We start from the raw sequence: 23,653 nt of genomic DNA on the forward strand, positions 1-23,653 counted from the left end.
GCTTAAAACCGATTTGTGTTTCGGTTTGTGAGATGCTTGTATGGGTCAGACTTGGTTGTATGGATTTGGGGTTGATGATGATTTTGTGTTTGTGCTGTTTAGATTTGGTTTGTGGTTGATTCGATTTGTAATATGGGGTTTATGTTTACTGTAACACCCCGTTTTCCCAATATACAAATTTCTTAAATCATTTATCAGAGTAAGCATCATAAACAACGGGATATCAAATATAACATAATCCAAAACAGTTAAATAATAATTTAACCAAATATCTTAATCATTGCAGCGGAAATTATGTCATAGTCATAAAACGTTTTGGCACGCAGGCCCCATCAAAATAATCTCAAAAGAGTTAGTTCAATAACACAATAGCATATTATTCACGTAATAGAACGAAGCATGCAGAACATATAGCCCCATCCCGTTACGTATCAGAGCGACCTAGACGACACAGTGAAGGCAAGGCCACTCACGACGGAAACTGCACACTAAGCACGATCACCTGCAAGTTACCCATACGAAGGGCAACATTTTCAAGCAGAAGGGGTGAGATTTCATAACAAAATAATGTTAATCAAAGTAATTCGAATCATAATTAACATTAACATCATAATCAATCTTAAGTAACTTTGCATATTTGATAAACAATTATCACGTAATCACATCATCAATCATAGACAACTTTGCATATTCAATAAACAAGTATCACGAATTCACATATTCAATCATCATCAACAACATAGCATTATAGACATGACAATGTGACAATGCTCTTAGACTCCTTATATTCATGTGGTACCAATCGTCATCATAAGTATTAATATACTTTAAAACGTGCGGAGGACAAAGCTCCTAATAAATCGTCCGGAGGACAAAGCTTCTAATAAATCGTGGTGAGGACTAAGCTCAATGAATGCTAATGCATGGACTCTTATGAACAAATCACCGTAATCAGCATATCAACATGCATCCAATAATTTGGAGCTAAACGTCATCATTTCATCATATATATAGACCTTATGCACTTAGTTAAATAACAGCAGTAGCACAGTCAAGTCACACACAACAGGGAGATATCAATATATCAATTGCAATTCAATAGCATCATAACATTTCATTATATCCTACATAATGTTTAATACATTAACTCATGCTCAATTAATATCAACATATCTTAAACAGCTTTACAGACTGCATTAAACGTCATCATTGGTCTCAATTACCATAAGGGGGTTCACTCTTGATCCAAACGTGCGACACAGATCGCACAAACACTCAAGACACTCAAAGCTGGAAATGCTCGCGAGGCGAGAGTTCTTACTCGCCATGGCGAGTACAAGACAAGTTCCAAACTAATGCTGTCTGGGTTTAATCTTGTCCTACATTCATCCCTATTCATTACTAGGTATGTTCAGGCACTCAAAGGCACTCAAGGTCCAACTAAAAAGTCGAAATTACAAAATCCAACATGCTCTCTGCCTTAGCTCGCTATGGCGAGTAAGGTTGCTCGCTATGGCGAGCAATACCAAAAGAACTCGCGAGGCGAAGGGAAAGGGCTCGCGTGGCGAGCGATGAAGATCATCACTCGCGAGGCGAGGATCATAGCTCGCTGTGGCGAGCGATGAATGTCGCTACGGCCAGGCTTCCTATTTTCACAAAAATCCGACGATTCACATGGTTCTAAGCCTAATATTGATTCCAAAGTTTGTCCTAAACATTATCTAAGGTCCAGGAACACTTTCTACACCAATTTAATCAATTCCTACCGTTTAATCATCAATTTTAGGGATTTGACCTAGTTTTCGTTTTCTCCAATTCAATGCTAATTCTTGCTAACTAATCATCAGAATTACATGCAATTAACAATACAGAGTTATTAGTCTCACCCTTACCTTAATTTGCAGAAAATCGCAGCTCTCCCTCTTGGTTTCTCTTCTCTTGGCTTTTTCTCCCTTTTTCTCCAAAAACGTACGTACAACAATGTTTTTCTAAAACTAGGTCTAACTCTTTTATATCTCCTCTCATTTACTTATCTTATCTCACTTTCTCCCCCAAAACTATCTAAAATATCAAAACAGCCCTCAACTAAATATTTTATATTATTTTCAAATCTTTATTTTATTTAACAATAAAATAAATCCCTTAATCTTATCAAATCTTCCAAAACTCATAACTGATCACAATATCAACCAAACCATCAATATAGTCGTAAATCATTCAAATCATACCAAAATCATGCATATATTATATAAATATAATATAATTGCCTAAACTCGATTAAATAAACAATTAACAAAAGTGGGCGTTACAACTCTCCCCCACTTAAAAGATTTTCGTCCTCGAAAATTTACTTCAAGCAAACAACTCTGGATAAGACTCCAGCATTTTACTCTCAAGCTCCCACGTCAAGCTTTCACCAGTCGCTCCCGTCCAAACGACTCTCACGAAAGGTATCTCCTTGCCTCTCAACGTCTTCACTTTACGATCATCAATCCTCACCGGTAAAGTCTCTACCGTAAGGTTGTCTCTAACTTGCACATCGTCACTCTGGATTACATGAGATGGATCCGGAACATACTTTCGAAGTTGCGACACATGGAAAACGTTGTGTAAATTCGAAAGATGCGGTGGTAAACCCACTCGGTAAGCCACCGTTCCAACTCTTTCCAATATCTGATACGGGCCAATGAACTTCGGGGTCAACTTCTTTGACTTCAATGCACGTCCTACACCAGTCATAGGAGTGACTCTCAAAAATACGTGGTCTCCTTCCTGAAACTCAAGATCTTTTCTACGCTTATCATGATAACTCTTTTGTCGACTCTGCGACGCTTTCATTTTCTCTTGAATCATCTGAACTTTCTCAGTAGTTTGCTGAACAATCTCTGGTCCTAAGACCACTCTTTCACCTGACTCAAACCAACACAACGGAGTTCTGCACCTCCGACCATATAAAGCCTCGAAAGGTGCCATTCCAATACTAGAATGATAACTATTATTGTATGTGAACTCGATCAACGGAAGATGACTATCCCAAGTTCCTCCTTGCTCAAGAACACAAATCCTCAACAAATCCTCGAGCGACTAAATTGTCCACTCCGACTGACCATCTGTTTGTGGATGATACGCTGAACTCAATCTCAACTTCGAACCCAAAGCCTCTTGCAAAATTTTCCAAAATCTAGAAGTAAATCTTGGATCTCTATCTGATACGATGCTCGAAGGAACACCATGCAACTTCACAATCTCCTTGATATAAATCTCTGCCAACTGGGTAACAGGGAAACTAATATTAATCGGTAGAAAATGAGCCGACTTCGTCAACCTATCAACAATAACCCAAATTGCATCGTACCCTCTAGGAGTATTCAGCAAACTCATCACAAAATCCATTGATATACTATCCCATTTCCATTCTGGTACATCTAAAGGTACCATCATTCCAGCAGGTTTCTGATGCTCGAATTTTGACTTCTGACAAACTAAGCAGGAATACACAAACTGTGCCACATCTCATTTCAAACCAGACCACCAGAAAATCTTCTTTAAATCATGATACATCTTCGTAGCTCCCGGATGAATACTCAAGCTACTCTTGTGACTCTCTTCAAGAATCATCTTCTTAATCTCTTCATTGTCTGGAATACAAATTCTTCCTCGGAATCTCAACACACTTTGATCATCGATTTTAAAATCACTGTCTTCAGTCCGATCTCTAGCAACCAACAAGTCCAAAAACTTTACATCAACTTTCTGTGCTTCCTTGATACTTTTCAGAAATTCACTATCAATCTTCAGCATACCCAGTTTCACACTCTGAGGTGACCATTCGCAAACCAAACTCATATCTCTGAACTGTTCAAGTAATTCGAACTCTCTGACCATCATAGCGGACATATGCAATGTCTTCCTACTCAAGGCATCTGCAACAACATTAGCTTTACCTGGATGATAATTCAAACCAAAGTCATAATCTTTCAGCAATTCTAGCCATCTACGCTGCCTCATATTCAATTCTTTTCGATCGAACAAATACTTCAAACTCTTGTGATCACGAAACACCTCAAATCTCGAACCATACAAGTAATGTCTCCATATCTTCAATACAAAGACTACGACCGCTAGCTCGAGATCATGCGTAGGATAATTCTTCTCATGAACTCTCAACTGTCTTGAAGCATAAGCTACCACTTTACCTTCTTGCATAAGCACACCTCCTAAACCCAACTTGGACGCATCACAATACACCGCAAAAGGTTCATCTGACTTCGGTAAAATCAAAACTGGAGCAGTCGTCAGACGCTTCTTCAATTCACCGAAACTGTTTTCACAATGGACGTCCCACACAAAAATTTTACCTTTACAAGTCAACTGTGTTAGCGGAAGGGCTAACTTGGAAAACCCTTCAATAAACCTTCTATAGTAACCGGCTAAACCCAAGAAGCTTCTAATCTCTGTAACGGACTTAGGAGTCTCTCATTGCGATACCGTTTCAACTTTAGACGGATCCACAGCAATACCATCACCAGAAATAACATGGCCAAGAAAACTCACTTCTTTCAACCAGAACTCACACTTAGACAATTTGGCATAAAGTTTCTTCTCTTTCAACACTTGCAAGACAATCTTCAGATGCTCAGCATGTTCTTCTTCAGTCTTGGAGTAAATCAAAATATCATCGATGAATACAACTACGAACCGATCCAAAAATGCATGGAAGATGCGATTCATATAGTCCATAAACACTCCAGGTGCATTGGTAACGCAAAAAGGCATAACTTTATATTCATAGTGACCATAACGCATTCTGAAAGCCGTCTTCTGCATATCCTCATCTTTTACTTTAATCTGGTGATAACCTGACCTCAAATCAATCTTGCTGAAAACACGTGCACCCACTAACTGATCCATCAAATCATCAATTCTCGGAAGTGGATACTGTCGCGTCATTTTTCGGAGATCAAGGCTATTTGATTAGCTTTTGACTCACTAATTTATTTCACGACCGAACATTTAATTTTTAAGGAAAAGGGGAAAAAAGTTCAAAACACCCCATATTGAAAAGATTTAGGGTTCGGGGGTTAGTTACATAAAGGGAAGGTATTAGCACCCTTTACGTCCGTAGTACTCTACGGGAACCTCTTGGTTTTATTTAATTTAATGTGCTATAACTTGCTTGCTTTTGAAAAGAAAGAAGTAATGTGATGAAAAAGAAAATAAAGTGAGACCTAATTTATCTACATTTTTTATTGTTTGGAAGGACGAGTGTCCTCTGCCTACGTACCCGTGAAGGATCAAAACCTCGTAGTTCGGGGTAGAAAACAACGTTTGATTGGTTTTGTGTTTTTTATTAGTTTTGAAAAAAAGTTTTAAAAGGAAAAGCCAAGTGGCAAAATAAGAATTGGTTTGTATTTTTGTTAAAAGAAAATGACTTAAAGTAGATTTAAAGTTGATTGCAATTTTGATTTATGAAAGAAATAAAATAAAGACGATCACTTGATTTGGATCAAGGTTTGTTTATGAAAACGTTTTTTGTGATTTTTGTTATATTTGGAATAAGATAAAACTAACGGAGCATAAGGAATAAAAAGCGCGGCTACCCTAAGTTAGAAATATAAAATCTATGACTATTACATAAAAGCCTATTTACATTCTAAGGTCTGCAATAAAAATTAAAATGCTAAAAATAAATAAACAAATACGAAAAGGAATAAGGAAAAATAAAAAAAATGGTCCAAACACAAGGTGGGGTGCAGTAGTAAACAGGGGTGTGCAGAAAGCAAAAAAAAAAAAAAAAAAAAGAATTGGGCTTTAAGGAAACGAACCGGGTCGCGGGTCATGGGTCGTGGGCGACCCGGTTTGGGGGATATATAAGGGTTGTAGGGTTTTTTCTTTCATTTTTCATTTTTCTTTCTCTCTCTTATCCCTCAAATCCTCTCTTCTCTCTCTACTTCTTTCTTCTTCTCCGGTTGGAGATGGGGCGGCCGGGAGAAGTCCGGCGCGGTGGCCGGCGAGCCATCGCGGCTGCGCCGCCGCGCCGGAGCTAAAAGCTCCTCCTTTTTTGATTTTTTCGCTCTTTCTCTTCTACTTCCCTCCCTCTGTTCACTTCTAGCCTTCAAATTCCCAAAACCTTTACCCAAACGCCTAGATCTAAAAAAAAAAAAAAAGAAATTTATACCTTTTGTTTAAGAAACGGATTCGGCTTTCTTGTGGCCGATTCTGTGATGTTGTGCGTGTGCGTCGTTGTGTGATGCAGTGTTGTTGGTGTTGGGGTTCTGTGCGTGTGTGTTTGTTGCTGTTGTGATGGTTTGGGGTTGCGCGCCTCTGTGTGTGCGTATGTGGGTTGTGTTGCGCGCGGCCGTGTTCCGTTTCTGTGCGATGCCTTTTTCTCTGTTTCTTGTGTGCTCTGCTGCGTTTTTGTTGTCCTCTGTTTTTTGTTGTGTTCTTTTTGTGTTTTTCTTTGTTGTGCAGGTCTCTATTTATAGAGTGAGTTTGAGGCTAGGATTTGTTACTGATGAGCAAAAAATCAGTAGCTTGTGGAGGAGAAAAAGGGAAATGCGTCTGTTTTTTTACTGGATTTGTTTCAGAGGAAGTGTGAACTGGATTTGGACTGGAACAGCATACGCGTGATGCTGTTACTCTGCACCTGGACCTTTTTGGATTTTGGACTTTTTGGACTTTAAAAAGGAAAAAAAAATAATTAAAAGGATAATATCTACATTTTTGGTTTTAAATAAATAAAAAGAAAAATTTAAAATGGGAATAAAAGAAATTTAATCTAATCTTGGATTAAAATTAGAGTTCTAAATTAAAAGATGGAAATAAATAATTAAAGACTGAGAGAAGAGGGCCCGATTCGGAATTTTATGAGGTATTTCAAAATACCTCCCTGCCGAATTTTTCACTGAAATGCGAGTCTGGTCCGAGTTCGGAGACGTGTGTCAGTGGGACCTTAGGTCAAAATTTGGGGTATGACAGATGCCCCTATTTAAGTTTCTTCGCTCAGAGATTCGAAGGTAAAATCTTTGACTCGATGAGCCGAAGAGACTTAAATACAAAAGTGCACCAATTTTGACCTAAGAGGTTTATGAATGCTCATGATTTAATTATGAATGCATGATGACAGTGACGGCTCGACCGGAATGAAAAGACACTAGGGTACCCACATTCTTCGAAGAAAGGGATCCGACTTTACTGGGGAATCTGGTTCCACTGGGGAAGATGGTTGTTCCTCATTGTCTCGACATCTCGAAACAAAGTGCAATGGTTCAGACTTCAATGTCCATTTGTGGACTTGGTTTTGAAAATGAAATAATAGAAGGATACAAGCTATTTGTTGGTTGAAATTGGCCACTTGTTACAGGCTGTTCGTTGGTTGGAACTGGTCGCTGAGCATAAAGATAAAAGATTGACATGAGTTGTTCGTTTGTTGGAACTAGTTGCTCGAAAGGGAAAAAACTGGCATAGGCTATTCGTTTGTTGGAATCGGTCGCTGGGCATAAAGATAAAAGATTGACATGAGTTGTTCGTTTGTTGGAACTGGTTGCTCGAAAAGGAAAGAAACTGGCATAGGCTATTCGTTTGTTGGAATCGGTCGCTGGGCATAAAGATAAAAGATTGACATGAGTTGTTCGTTTGCTGGAACTGGTTGCTCGAAAAGGAAAGAAACTGGCATAGGCTATTCGTTTGTTGGAATCGGTCGCTGGGCATAAAGATAAAAGATTGACATGAGTTGTTCGTTTGTTGGAACTGTTTGCTCGAAAAGGAAAGAAACTGGCATAGGCTATTCGTTTGTTGGAATCGGTCGCTTGAAAAGTTTGGATTGGTGACATCTCTAGAACAGCTACGCTGGGGATGATACCTGGAGTTTGAAGTTGACATCGAGATCAACTAGCGCCATGACTAGTACGGCCTTCTGCCGGGGATGTCACTTCGAAACTAAAATTGAAATTGACTTTGATTAGTGACATGACTTAGCACGGTTTTTCGCCGGGCATGACACCTTTGAAATTTGAAATTGAAATTGACATTGATTAGTGACATAACTAGCACGGCTTTACGCCGGGGATGACACTTTTGAATTTGAAATTTGAAATGGAAGACGCTCATTTGTAGAAACTTGCGGCTTGACACAATGGTAAGCTTTGACTGATGCAATTATGTGTGAATTGATGTTATGCATATGTCGTGTACGCATAAACGTATGATTATGTGAAAATATTGGTGAATGCATGATTCTATGAATGTATGGATATATGAATGTACATGACACGTGAGTCGATGAACCGAGACAAGACAGGTAAGATGGGAGTCGGACCGACATTGCATTACAAACACTCGGCAACCTTCCTTGGAGATGATATTATTGTGAGCAAATCGAGCCGTTGATGGTGTAAGAACCTGGCACTAGGTAGCCACCGATGCCTCCTGGGGGGTGAGCCCATTGTCGATGAAAGAAGTCTGGAAGAAGTCGCCATTTGTAAACCGGCACAGAGTGTCTTTCCATTGGTATGCTTCAGCAGTCATACCTTTTGTTTTATTGAAAAATCCCTAATTTTTGCCTGGACCGCCCTTTCGGGTTTTCAGTCCACCGGGAATATTTTTTTGTTTTGCCCCTAATTTTTGCCTGGACCGCCCTTTCGGGTTTTCAGTCCACCGGGACGCCCTCTGTTGCCTAAGTCGCCTTTTCAGGTTTTCAACTTAGCGAGCTTCTTTGTATTATTTTTGTATTTGTTTATTCAGAGACTTTCCTTAGTGTCGAGCCACGCTTTTAGCAGGATCTAACCTCTCTTGAGTTGATATATGCCTCTTTTACTCCCGAGTGCCAAGCTGTATCTATTTGTTTATGCTTTTTATTATATAATGTTTTAGAAATTTGTTTCAAAATATTATCATCAATAAAAGAGGAAAAATTCGTGAAACAAAACAAATGGGAATCAAAAGAGAGGTAAAGGCTCAAAGTTTATTGATCGAATGACGCTATGCCAATGGCATGACTTCATGGAGTTCTTTACAAAGTTTGAAAAGTAATGGTAATTTAAAAGGGAAAGGTACGTTTGAACTTCATAACCCTATCCTTCTCTAACAACTTTGAAATCCCGTTATCTTGCGGCTCGAATACTTTTGATAGCAGGTATGCCCCAAGTGTATCTGTGCCTGACTGGATGCAGTTACTTTATCTTCTTCTTTTAATCCTTAACTTTTGCATAGACTGCCCTTTCGGGTTTTCACTCTATCAGGATGATGATCTCTGTTTATTGTCTCTAATTTTTGCCTGGACCGCCCTTTCGGGTTTTCAGTCCACCGAGACGCTCATTTTTGCCTAAGCTGCCCTTTTCGGGTTTTCGACTTACCGAGCTGTTCTTTAAAATTTTTAGACAAAGTATTTCTTGACTGCATCTGTGTTTACAGGTCGTGGAAGTTCTTCACCGTCCATGGTTTGTAGAGTCATGGCACCACCTGAGAAGGCTCTTTTAACAACATACGGACCTTCGTAATTAGGAGCCCACTTGCCTCGGGAGTCTGGTTGGAAAGAGAAAATCTTTTTGAGCACAAGATCACCTTCTTTAAACTCACGGGGACGAACTTTCTTGTCAAAGGCCTGTTTCATCCTTTTCTGATATAATTGTCCGTGACATAGGGCTGTCATGCGCTTTTCTTCAATTAGATTCAACTGGTCGTATCTATTCTGAACCCATTCAGCTTCTGATAAGTCAGCCTCCATTAGAACTCTTAATGATGGAATTTCGACTTCTACAGGAAGTACTGCCTCCATGCCATACACCAGGGAGAAAGGAGTTGCCCCTGTTGATGTGCGTACAGAAGTACGATATCCATGTAAAGCAAAGGGAAGCATTTCATGCCAATCTTTATAAGTCACCACCATCTTCTGGACAATCCTCTTTATATTCTTATTTGCAGCTTCGACGGCACCATTCATTTGAGGTCTGTAAGGTGAAGAGTTATGGTGCTCGATCTTGAAATCATCACATAATTCTTTCATCATCTTGTTGTTTAGATTTGTTCCGTTGTCGGTGATGATCCGGTTGGGGACGCCATAACGACAAATGATATGATTTTTGATAAATTTGACCACCACTTGCTTGGTCACATTAGCATACGATGCGGCCTCAACCCACTTAGTGAAGTAGTCAATAGCCACTAAGATGAAACGGTGTCCATTTGAAGCTTTAGGCTCAATCCTTCCGATCATGTCAATGCCCCACATAGAGAAAGGCCACGGAGAGGAAAGTAAATTGAGTGTAGTGGGCGGCATATGAATCTTGTCGGCGTATATCTGACACTTGTGACACTTTCTGGTATGCTTGTAGCAATCTGATTCCATTGTCATCCAGTAGTAGCCTGCTCGCAATATCTTTTTAGCCATTGTGTGCCCATTAGGATGAATTCCGAAGGATCCTTCGTGTATTTCATGTATCAATAAATCAGCTTCATATTTGTCTACACATCTGAGCAAGACCGTGTCAAAGTTTCTTTTGTACAAGATATCCCCATTCAGGAAGAAATTACTAGATAATCTTCTGAGAGTCTTCTTATCTTTGTTGGATGCTCCAGGAGGATACTCTCGAGTTTGGAGAAACACCTTAATATCATGAAACCAAGGTTTATCGTCGAAAACTGCTTCAGCGGCAAACACATAAGCGGGTCTATCAAGGAATTTGACACTGATTAGTGGCACGTCATTGTGATGATTCACCTTGATCATTGAAGACAAAGTAGCCAAGGCATCAGCCATCTGATTCTCATCCCGAGGGATATGATGTAATTCCACTTTGTTGAAGAAGGTCAATAAACGTCTTGCATAGTCTCGATAAGGTATTAGTCCTGCGTGAAGAGTTTCCCATTTTCCTTTGATCTGGTTGATTACAAGAGCTGAATCTCCATATATTTCGATGTTCTTGATTCTTAGATCAATGGCTTCTTCAATACCCATGATGCAGGCTTCATATTCAGCGATGTTGTTTGTGCAGTCAAACCGGAGTCTTGCTGTGAAAGGGATGTGAGTACCCTTAGGAGTAAGGAGTACTGCTCCTATGCCGTTGCCGTATACATTGACAGCCCCATCAAATATCAAACCCCACACTGAATCTGGATCAGGACCTTCTCCGAATAGTGGCTCGTCACAATCTTTCATCTTTAGATACATAATCTCTTCATCAGGAAAGTCAAACTTGATAGGTCGATAGTCTTCAAGTGGTTGGTGAGCTAAGTGATCAGCAAGAATACTGCCTTTAATTGCCTTCTGGGAACGGTACTCGATATCATATTCAGATAGTAGCATCTGCCACCGTGCAATCCTTCCTGTCAAAGCGGGCTTCTCAAATATGTACTTGATTGGATCCATTTTAGATACCAGCCAAGTAGTGTGATTAATCATATAATGACGGAGGCGTTTGGCAGCCCAGGCTAGAGCACAACACGTCTTCTCGAGCATGGAGTAGCGAGATTCACATTCAGTAAACTTCTTGCTTAAATAATAAATGGCGTGCTCTTTTCTTCCGGTTTCATCTTGTTGTCCGAGCACACAACCCATGGAATTTTCTAGCACTGTTAGGTACATGATCAAAGGTCTTCCTTCAACTGGAGGGATGAGAATCGGTGGTTCTAGCAAGTACTTCTTTATGCTGTCAAAAGCCTTCTGGCAATCTTCGGTCCACATAATACCTTGTTCTTTGCGGAGTAGTTTGAATATCGGCCCACAAGTTGCAGTCATATGAGAAATGAACCGGGAGATGTAATTTAGTCGTCCAAGAAAACCCCTTACTTCTTTTTCTGTTCTCGGAGCAGGCATCTCTCTGATGGCTTTGACTTTGTCAGGATCTACTTCGATGCCTTTCTGGCTGACAATGAAACCTAGAAGCTTTCCGGATCTAACACCAAAAGTGCATTTGTTGGGATTCAGACGAAGTTTGTACTTCCTCAGGCGCTGGAACATCTTCTGTAGATACTTGACATGGTCTTCTTCAGTAATCGACTTGACTATCATATCATCCACATAGACCTCAATCTCTTTATGTATCATATCGTGGAAAAGAGTAGTCATACCCCTCTGATAAGTAGCTCCTGCATTGATTAAACCGAACGGCATTACTTTGTAGCAAAAAGTGCCCCAAGGTGTAATAAATGATGTTTTCTCTCTATCTTCGGGTGCCATCTTGATTTGATTATAACCGGAGAATCCATCCATGAATGAGAAGACTTTAGACTTGGCAGTACTGTCAACCAACACGTCAATATGAGGTAAAGGAAAGTCGTCTTTCGGGCTAGCTTTGTTTAAATCACGGTAGTCAACACACATTCTGACCTTACCATCTTTCTTTGGAACAGGCACTATGTTAGCTAACCATTGGGGGTAATTTGATGTGATGAGGAAACCAGCGTCGATCTGTTTCTGTACCTCTTCTTTGATTTTGAGAGCCATGTCAGGACGTGTTCTTCTCAACTTTTGTTTGACTGGCGGACACTCAGGTTTCAAAGGTAGGTGATGCACCACAATATCAGTGTCTAGACCCGGCATATCTTGGTAGGACCAGGCAAACACATCAACGTACTCTTTGAGGAGCTCTATCACTTGCTTTTTAACACTTGTTTCGAGCGATGCCCCAACCTTGATTTCTTTCTTGTCTTCTTTGGTGCCCAAATTAATCACTTCTAGTTCGTCCCCATAAGGCTGAATGGTCTTCTTCTCTTGTTCGAGTAGTCGAGAGATTTCGTCAGGGATCTCTTCATTCTCTTCTTCCTCCGCTTCATACACAGGGAACTCAAAGTTGGGAGAGATCATAGGGTTATGTTGTTTAACGGGTTCGTCGATCTCTAATCTGCACATGTGATGGATGATTTTTTTAGAAAAAAGATACATGCAGATTTTTTTGAAAATTCATGTTGGGTTTTTTGTATTACCACTTTTCAGAAAAGCATAAAAGAAAATGAGACAAAACATCGGGGAAAAAAACGACATTTTTATTTTATTGATGATAATTTCTTGAAATAAAAAGCCCTAGATAAGTTCACTTTCGCTTGGGGCGGGGCGAAAGGATTTTTTTTGAAAAGAAAAGCATAAACTAGACAAATGCATTACTTGGACAAGTGAGCAACAAAAGGAACATCTATGGCAACCCAATTGTGGCTGGATACTCCTGGTGTTATAAAACCTCGTGGCACACTTTCAGGATCATCTTCAATGATTGCATGGATAAAGCCCGAACTGTGGAAAGTACCCTTCTTTGCTGTGGACAAACTAGTAGATGGGAAGAAACCCAAACCTTCTCGGTGCTTGTTTTCTGGAAGCTCTATCAGCTTTCCCCAGCTTGTGGACCCCCCTGCTTGTATGACCTTCTGAGCATCTCTTAGAGACGAGATAGAGGCTTCATTCTTCTGGGTATTCTTATCTTCTATAGTAAACCCTTGAAAAGGTGTCCCTTCGACATCGTCTGCCCCAATGAAAGAGAAAGATGACAAATGACTCACCAATAAAGCCTCTTCACCGTTCACAGTTACTAGCTTCCCATTCTTCACAAACTTCAGCTTTTGATGCAGCGTGGATGTGACAGCCCCTGCCTCGTGAATCCAGGGTCGACCCAGTAGGCAACTATACGAAGCTTGAATGTCCATGACTTGAAAATTAACTTGGAAAACTTGTGGCCCAACTGTGATGGGTAGAACCACCTCTCCAAGGACATCCTTCCTCGAGCCATCAAAAGCTTTCACCATTACCCCACTTCGTCTCAAAGGTGCGTCTTGGTATGTGAGTTGGGTATAAGTTGTTTTGGACAACACATTCAAAGATGATCCAGTATCCACCAGCACTTTTGACAAAGCATCGGTTTTACAGTTCACAGATATATGCAGCGCCCGATTATGGTTCCTTCCTTCTGCTGGGAGCTCTTCATCACTGAAACTCAAGTTGTTGCATGCAGTGATGTTCCCTACTATTCCGCCAAACTGACCCACCGTTACATCATAATCCACAAAAGCTTGTTCTAAGACCTTCATTAATGCATCTTTATGGGCCTCAGAATTTAGTAATAAAGACATTATGGATATTTTGGATGGAGTCTGCATCAGTTGGTCAACAACCTTGTACTCGCTCTTCTTTATTAACTTGAGAATCTCATCAAACTCTGCACTTGTACCAGCCCCATTGGGTTGATCCACTTCTTTGGCGATACCAGCATCTTTAGTCCGAACCTCCTTGTTTATTGTAGCATCAATCTTCTTTGGGAACACTATGGGAACAACGCGCCCATTTCTCAGAACTCTACTGTCTTCAACAATATTATCCACACTAGACAAAGGCGGTATTGGAACCTCACGACCCTCTTCAATCATGGTGGCATTGTATTTGTATGGAATGGCTTTTTCAGAAGCATATGGCAGTGGACCCGGTAAGCAAATCACCAGAGGGGTGATAGTTGACTTTCGACTGTCATAAAATACCTCCAAAGGCCCCTCAGGAGTTATTACACACACATCATCACACCTCCTTTCGACCACAAGCTCTCCTCGGTTTAGAAGCCCTTGAATATCATTCCTTACTTTCTGACATCCTCCGGAGTTCAAAAGGCATATTTCACAGAGATCATGATCATGCTCAGAAAGGTCGACTTTGCATAACTTGGCATGTAACGGGACCAAGGGTGTTCTGATATGTTGAACATTCAGAATGGGACGAGTCTTTTGACAATCTTCGATCATGTTGACTGTTGCGGCACCGTGATTCGGCAATGGGTTTGTTTGAACATTTGGCGCCGAGTCTGTGAAAGTTATTTTTCCATCATTGATCAACCTCTGCACTGTGCTTTTAAAGGCATAACAAGTTTCAATGTTATGGCCACGGCCCCCTTCATGGAAGTCACAAGTTTGGTCAAGTCTATACCAAGATGGTAGTTTTTCTGGGATAGGAGGAGCTGTTCTAGTTTGGACAAGGTTTTTCTTGAGTAAGCCGGGAAGTAATTCTGCATAGGTGACTGGTATTGGGTTAATCGGCATTCTTGGTGGTCGCGGTTGTTGTGGGCGTTGTTGATAAGGTTGTTGTTGGAAATTTTGTTGAGGGTATTGTTGGTATGGGAATTGTTGGTATGGTTGTTGTTGGAAATTTTGTTGTTGAGTATTTTGTGGTGAAGGATTTTGTGGGAATTGAGGATATTGTGGTATTTGAGGATATTGCGGTATTTGAGGATGGTTATTTGTTTGTTGAAAAGGGTGAGAGGTGGGTGTGATGGCAGCAATGTGTTGATAGGCTGGATAAGTTTGTTGAGGCATTCCATGAGTCACCATACCGATTTCTTGCTCTTTCTTCCTCGGGAAATGATTCCCGGTCTTCTTGGTCCCACTGGCAGGATTTGCATTCTTTACTAAGCGTCCTTCTCAGACTCCTTCTTCTAACTGTACTCCCATACCAACCATCTCTGCGAAGCTCTTTGGTGTACTCCCGACCATCTTTTTGTAATAAAAATGATTCAAAGTTTTTAGGAAGAGCTTGGTCATCTCTTTCTCCTCAATTCGTGGGCTGACTTGGGCAGCGGTGTCTCTCCACCGTTGGGCGTACTCTTTGAACGTCTCTTTATCTCCCTGAGTCATGGCTTGGAGATCACTTCGGTCCGGAGTCATGTCTATATTGTAACTGTACTGTTCCACAAAAGCTTCACAAAGGTCACAGAAAGTTTGAACCCTTGTTTTGTCTAGGTTTGTGTACCATTTTGAAGCAGGGCCGGTCAAGCTTTCTTGGAAGTAGTAAATAAGAATCTGATCATCTTGGGCATACGCAGGCATCCTTCTCACATACATTTTTAGATGTTCCTCAGGACAAGAACTTCCTTTGTATTTCTCGAAATCTGGGATCTTGAATTTGTGAGGCACCTGCACACTCGGTACCAAACAGAGATCGTACGCAGTCTTCCCAAATTTCCCTTTTTCACGGAGGGCTTTCATGTCTCGGCGTAGTTCATCATACTTTTCTCGTAGGTCGCTTACTTCCTCGTAAGCCTCTACATTCCCTGAATGAAAGATAGGTTCTTCAGTTTGCGGAATTGTATGTATCACAGGTGCTGAGTAGGTCATGGTGGCTGGAGTGACCCTCATGGCAGGTAGGGGTACTTGAGCCGTGTACTGGTGAGTGGGCATCTGAGCTTCACAAGTGATAGGACGAAATATCTCCCCAGCAGTGAAAGGTGGGAACCAAGGCGTGGACCGTTGCGGAGCGGACTGCGTTGGAGTGTCAGCACATAGTGTCCAAGAAGAAGATGCCTCGGCCTGAGTTCTGACAGGAGGAGGAGGTGGAGGTGCTTGTGATCGGGCCTGTGCTTCTGTTACGGCCTGAGCTTGAGTTTGCGCTTGTGCCAATGCTTGCGCTTGTGCTTGAATCTGTGCTTGAGCTTGAGTCTGAGTTTCTGCCATTGTTTTTATTAATTCAGCCATCTCGTCCATCCTAGTCTGCATGACTGTCATTTCTTCACGAAGTACCCGATTTTCCTGCTCAAGATAATCCATCTTCTTTTTTACGTTTGCTCGAGTGTAGTGAGTACGGGTTGACTTGTAGATGATACGTGGGGCCACCTTTTGAAACGAGTTGACCTTTTTCTCTGGAAAAGAAAGTTTGTGTGAGACTTTGACTTGAGACTATGAAATGCGGGATGATGCATGATGTTTATGCAAAAATATAGACGTATTTTTTTATCGAAGGACTTATGGAAAGTATTTTTGTAAATATCATAGTTGAGAGTTCCATTGAATAATTTGCATACTACGAGATAATTCCCTTTCTAAACAACGAAGCCAAGGGATAGACTTGCAAAAATAAAATAAGATAAATATCTAATCTTAAAGCTAAAAACAAAAATAAAAGAAAAACTGGGAACTCTCAAGCTCTTTGAAGTAGACTATTCATCAGAATCTGAATGTGCATCTTTGAAGAACTCCCAACGCTCCCCTGCGCTGACAAATTGTGATAGCCTTGTGCTCTGAGCTCGGATCTGAACATTCTTTTTTACTATTTGTCGTCTCAACTTGTGAACCTCATGCTCTCGTTGCTCTATCTCACCACTCATAGTTTCCATCTTGAGCATAGCTTCATCATACTTCCTTTTCCAGGTAGCACCCACACATTCCGATCGGGCCAACTTCTCTTGACATTCCTCCACAGTTGCGGGGGCCAAGGGTAAAGCCGGCGCTGGGGTTGTTGAAGATAGGTACCTCGGCAAATGATAGGGTAAGACCAAATCGGAAGCTCTATTGATGACCCACTGAGTGTAAGACCCCTGTAAAGAGTCTGATCTCCTCGCCAATTGGCTTCTATTGAGTGTGCGAATGGCGTACCATGCTTGGACAAATCTCCCTCTTTTGTTTGAGGGATCTTCATGGTTGAAGTAGAATTCACCCTGTAAGTAGATGTTATCTGGCTTAGCTTCCATTGGACATCCGAACTGACGTTTGGCAAGGATAGGATTGTAGCTGATTCCTCCTTGCGTACCGAGAAGGGGTACATTTGAGTATTCTCCACAACTGACAATGATGTTCGTGAAGTTACAAGTAGCACGGTACCAAGTTATGTCGGATGGGGTAAGGGACATGATTCTTTTGGGCCAGGAGAGATTTTCTGGGTTGGCTTGAAAGGAATGAGTCTGAGGTAAGTGGGAGGCAAACCATTTGTATAGTAAAGGTGCGCAACCGAGGATAGCTCCACGACCTACTTGGGTTCGATCGTGAATGGAATGATATATATCAGCTAACAATGTGGGGACTGGGTTCTTTGTGAGGAAAATTTGAATGGCATGGATGTCAACATAGTTATCAATATTTGGGAACAATACTAGGCCATAGATGAGTAAGGCTAGGATAGAGTAAAAGGCCTCGACATTGTTTGTTTTGGAGAAATCGGAGGCTTGTTGGTAAAGAAATTTAGTAGGTAAACTTGGGAGATTCCCTTTTAGGGTGAGTTTTTCTTTTATGAGAGAGGTTTTGAGGTGGAGGGCGTTTGCAATAGTGGCAGCTTTGGGAAAGGGTTCTAAGCCAGTAAAAGGTACCTTATCAAGTACGGGTAGGCCAATTAAGTGAGAGTATTCTTCAAGGGTATGCATGAGCTGGTAGTCGGGAAAGGTGAAACAGTGGTAAGCAGGGTCATAGAACTGGACCAAGGTCTCCAAGCACCCCTTCTCGATATTTGTCCAGAGGACACCAAGCAATTTCCCATGACGATCACAAAAATTCTCCAAGTTAGTTACTTCAAATGCAAGCTTCTTTAAGTTCTCTAGATCCAATTTCCTGAATGTAAACTTTCTAGTATTTCTTCTTTCCATGCCTATGATATTTACAAAAACAAGTATAAGCCCTTCGATATTTTTTGATGAAAAAAGATAAAATTATGAATGAATGCATGTATGCATGATTATGCGTAGGTTAAGCTCATCATGTTGGAGTTTAAAGGTAATAACCCCCATTTGGTAAGGACTATGGTTTCATTTGTACCTGTATCACGGGTTCTATCCAGTTCCCAAAGTCATCAACTACCTCCGAATGTTATCAGGTTACAAGACTACTCTTGATCCAATAATATCCGTAGGAAAGTTTCATTTGAGTGTAGTATCGCGTATCAACTAATTCAAGACTACTCTTGATTAGCCACCGCACTACGTCCTAAAAAGGCTAAGATGGGTTAAGGGTAACTAAAGGTCCTCAACTTCGACGGTCACTTGAAAATATAATGCCAACACGACTATTCATGCCAACATAGATTACTTTCAAGATTCCTCCATTGAGTGGGGTTGTACCACATGAACCTAAACACGAGACTTGACTCTCGGAAAGGCACTTTGGTTATACCACCGTCCTATCTTATGTTTCTCTCAAGCCCGGGTGTAGGGCTTTATCTCACCACTCATACTTAAAAAGGAAGGAAGAAAGAGAGAAGATAAAAGATATATACAATTATTTCCATCTTTATTTTTTTGTTTTTGTTTTAAGCAAGTTATAGCACAAAGAATTAAATAAAGCCAAGTTAGGCTCAACCCTCTTAGGGGAGGTCCCCAGTGAAGTCGCCATTTCTGTCGCGTCATTTTTCGGAGATCAAGGCTATTTGATTAGCTTTTGACTCACTAATTTATTTCACGACCGAACATTTAATTTTTAAGGAAAAGGGGAAAAAAGTTCAAAACACCCCATATTGAAAAGATTTAGGGTTCGGGGGTTAGTTACATAAAGGGAAGGTATTAGCACCCTTTACGTCCGTAGTACTCTACGGGAACCTCTTGGTTTTATTTAATTTAATGTGCTATAACTTGCTTGCTTTTGAAAAGAAAGAAGTAATGTGATGAAAAAGAAAATAAAGTGAGACCTAATTTATCTACATTTTTTATTGTTTGGAAGGACGAGTGTCCTCTGCCTACGTACCCGTGAAGGATCAAAACCTCGTAGTTCGGGGTAGAAAACAACGTTTGATTGGTTTTGTGTTTTTTATTAGTTTTGAAAAAAAGTTTTAAAAGGAAAAGTCAAGTGGCAAAATAAGAATTGGTTTGTATTTTTGTTAAAAGAAAATGACTTAAAGTAGATTTAAAGTTGATTGCAATTTTGATTTATGAAAGAAATAAAATAAAGACGATCACTTGATTTGGATCAAGGTTTGTTTATGAAAACGTTTTTTGTGATTTTTGTTATATTTGGAATAAGATAAAACTAACGGAGCATAAGGAATAAAAAGCGCGGCTACCCTAAGTTAGAAATATAAAATCTATGACTATTACATAAAAGTCTATTTACATTCTAAGGTCTGCAATAAAAATTAAAATGCTAAAAATAAATAAACAAATACGAAAAAGAATAAGGAAAAATAAAAAAATGGTCCAAACACAAGGTGGGGTGCAGTAGTAAACAGGGGTGTGCAGAAAGCAAAAAAAAAAAAAAAAAAGAATTGGGCTTTAAGGAAACGAACCGGGTCGCGGGTCATGGGTCGTGGGCGACCCGGTTTGGGGGATATATAAGGGTTGTAGGGTTTTTTCTTTCATTTTTCATTTTTCTTTCTCTCTCTTATCCCTCAAATCCTCTCTTCTCTCTCTACTTCTTTCTTCTTCTCCGGTTGGAGATGGGGCGGCCGGGAGAAGTCCGGCGCGGTGGCCGGCGAGCCATCGCGGCTGCGCCGCCGCGCCGGAGCTAAAAGCTCCTCCTTTTTTGATTTTTTCGCTCTTTCTCTTCTACTTCCCTCCCTCTGTTCACTTCTAGCCTTCAAATTCCCAAAACCTTTACCCAAACGCCTAGATCTAAAAAAAAAAAAAAAAGAAATTTATACCTTTTGTTTAAGAAACGGATTCGGCTTTCTTGTGGCCGATTCTGTGATGTTGTGCGTGTGCGTCGTTGTGTGATGCAGTGTTGTTGGTGTTGGGGTTCTGTGCGTGTGTGTTTGTTGCTGTTGTGATGGTTTGGGGTTGCGCGCCTCTGTGTGTGCGTATGTGGGTTGTGTTGCGCGCGGCCGTGTTCCGTTTCTGTGCGATGCCTTTTTCTCTGTTTCTTGTGTGCTCTGCTGCGTTTTTGTTGTCCTCTGTTTTTTGTTGTGTTCTTTTTGTGTTTTTCTTTGTTGTGCAGGTCTCTATTTATAGAGTGAGTTTGAGGCTAGGATTTGTTACTGATGAGCAAAAAATCAGTAGCTTGTGGAGGAGAAAAAGGGAAATGCGTCTGTTTTTTTACTGGATTTGTTTCAGAGGAAGTGTGAACTGGATTTGGACTGGAACAGCATACGCGTGATGCTGTTATTCTGCACCTGGACCTTTTTGGATTTTGGACTTTTTGGACTTTAAAAAGGAAAAAAAAATAATTAAAAGGATAATATCTACATTTTTGGTTTTAAATAAATAAAAAGAAAAATTTAAAATGGGAATAAAAGAAATTTAATCTAATCTTGGATTAAAATTAGAGTTCTAAATTAAAAGATGGAAATAAATAATTAAAGACTGAGAGAAGAGGGCCCGATTCGGAATTTTATGAGGTATTTCAAAATACCTCCCTGCCGAATTTTTCACTGAAATGCGAGTCTGGTCCGAGTTCGGAGACGTGTGTCAGTGGGCCTTAGGTCAAAATTTGGGGTATGACAGATACCTATTCTTGATAGTTACCTTGTTTAACTGTCGATAATCAATACATAGCCTCATACTACCATCTTTCTTCTTTACTAGCAAAACCGGCGCTCCACAAGGTGAAACACTTGGTCTAACAAATTTCTTCTCAAGCAAATCTTCCAACTGTTTCTTCAACTCAGATAATTCGGAAGCAGACATACGATAAGGTGCCATCGACACCGGCTTAGTTCCAGGGACTAGATCAATAGAAAACTCAACTTCTCTCTCTGGAGGCACATCAGGAATTTCATCTGGAAAACTTCAGGAAATTCACACACCACTTGTAGCTTATCAATCACTGCTTGATTCTCAATAGATAAGGTAGCCATTAGCGAAAACATCAAGATACCATCGCGTTCCAGTTGCTTCAGCTGCTTAGTAGATAAAAACTCTGCACCACTCTCCTCTTCGACGGAAGAGAAATGCACTGACTTGCTAAAACAATTAATAAGAACGTGGTTGTACTCTAACCAGTTCATACCCAGAATCACATCCATACCGCTCAAAGGTAAACAAACTAAATCCATTTCAAAATCACGACCAAACATAGACAAAGGACATTTCAAACATACGAGAGAAGCAGTCACCGAACCCTTAGCTGGAGTTTCGACAACCATCTCTCCATTCATATCAGACAAATCAAGACCCAAAGCAGAAACACAATCGAAAGCAATAAAGCAATGCGTAGCACCAGTATCAATAATAGCAACTAAAGGAGTATTATTAATATAGCAAGTACCTCTGATCAAGCGATCCTCAATCTCCGTCTGAGTACCAGTCAAGGCAAAGACCCTACCAGTAGTCGGCGCCCTCTTAGGCTGAGTACACTGTGAACTAATGTGATCCTCTCCATTGCAGTTAAAACACACAATGTTCGTACGCTTGCAATCAGCTACAATATGACCTTTCTTGCCACACCGGACACATTTCTTAATTTCTTTAGGGCAGACATTGCTTTTGTGGCCTTTCCCACCACAGTTGAAACACACAATCTCAGTAGCATCCTTCTTCTTAGGCCGCCTATCATCGACCATCCTCTGTTTCCCTTTATCAGCAGGGGCACTGTACGGCTTAGGACGACTCTGCTGTCCCTTGCCCTTCCTCTCGTTCACTATCTTGTAGTGAGCCTTCGTATCCTCTTCATAGATGCTGCAGCTATTAACCAAATCTGGAAAAACTCTAAGCTGTTGATACCCAATCGCCCTTTTGATGTCGGGCCTCAAACCATTCTCGAACTTGATACATCTCGAGAACTCAGCATTCTCAGCAGTATAGTGCGGGTGAAACTTCGCCAACTCAACAAACTTGGCAGCATACTTAGTCACAGACATGTTTCCTTGCTTCAGCTCAAGGAATTCAATCTCCTTCTTCCCGCGAACATCTTCCGGAAAGTATCTTCTCAGGAACTCTCTCCTGAACACAGCCCAGGTCACAACAGCTCCTTCTTGCCCAAGGGTAGGTAGAAGGCCAACCCACCAGTCATCAGCTTCCTCAGCTAGCTGATGAGTACCAAACCGCACTTTCTGATCTTCAGTGCACTGCATAACACGGAAAATCCTCTCAATCTCTTTAAGCCACGTCTGGGCTCCATCAGGGTCATATCTTCCTTTGAAAGTTGGAGGGTTCTTCTTCATGAAAGTCTCCAACATCCTAGTCTCAGCATTCGCACCAGCATTTGCGTTAGGTTGTTGTCCCACAGCTTGGGCAACAGCTTGTAGTGCAGCAGCTAACGCATCATCGTTTCTTCCAGCCATTCCTGATATTCTACAAAAGTAGCAACAACAACATAAGATAGTAATATAATATTACTAAGACTCGACACGACTCTTCTAATTGACCGGACGGACCGACCTGCTCTGATACCAATTGTAACACCCCGTTTTCCCAATATACAAATTTCTTAAATCATTTATCAGAGTAAGCATCATAAACAACGGGATATCACATATAACATAATCCAAAATAGTTAAATAATAATTTAACCAAATATCTTAATCATTGCAGCGGAAATTATATCATAGTCATAAAACGTTTTGGCACGCAGGCCCCATCAAAATAATCTCAAAAGAGTTAGTTCAATAACACAATAGCATATTATTCACGTAATAGAACGAAGCATGCATAACATATAGCCCCATCCCGTTACGTATCAGAGCGACCTAGACGACACAGTGAAGGCAAGGCCACTCACGACGGAAACTGCACACTAAGCACGATCACCTGCAAGTTACCCATACGAAGGGCAACATTTTCAAGCAGAAGGGGTGAGATTTCATAACAAAATAATGTTAATCAAAGTAATTCGAATCATAATTAACATTAACATCATAATCAATCTTAAGTAACTTTGCATATTTGATAAACAATTATCACGTAATCACATCATCAATCATAGACAACTTTGCATATTCAATAAACAAGTATCACGAATTCACATATTGAATCGTCATCAACAACATAGCATTATAGACATGACAATGTGACAATGCTCTTAGACTCCTTATATTCATGTGGTACCAATCATCATCATAAGT

The 23,653-nt window shown here is 40.6% G+C and overlaps 1 protein-coding gene across 1 annotated transcript in view; it reads right to left on the minus strand.

Moving 5' to 3' along the window:
* LOC120580653 (uncharacterized) overlaps positions 1 to 15,297 on the minus strand; it is a 50,050-nt gene extending 34,753 nt beyond the window's left edge. The window contains exons 1-3 of the mRNA XM_039834688.1: positions 13,106 to 15,297; positions 9,934 to 12,839; positions 9,410 to 9,804 (exon numbers count right to left, since the gene is read on the minus strand). Of these exons, the coding sequence (XP_039690622.1) occupies positions 9,410 to 9,804; positions 9,934 to 12,839; positions 13,106 to 15,297 (5,493 nt within the window). The remainder of the gene's footprint in view (positions 1 to 9,409; positions 9,805 to 9,933; positions 12,840 to 13,105) is intronic.
* Between the last annotated feature and the right edge of the window lie 8,356 nt (positions 15,298 to 23,653).

Source organism: Medicago truncatula, chromosome 5, assembly GCF_003473485.1.
Source record: "Medicago truncatula cultivar Jemalong A17 chromosome 5, MtrunA17r5.0-ANR, whole genome shotgun sequence".
Classification (NCBI taxonomy): domain Eukaryota; kingdom Viridiplantae; phylum Streptophyta; class Magnoliopsida; order Fabales; family Fabaceae; genus Medicago; species Medicago truncatula.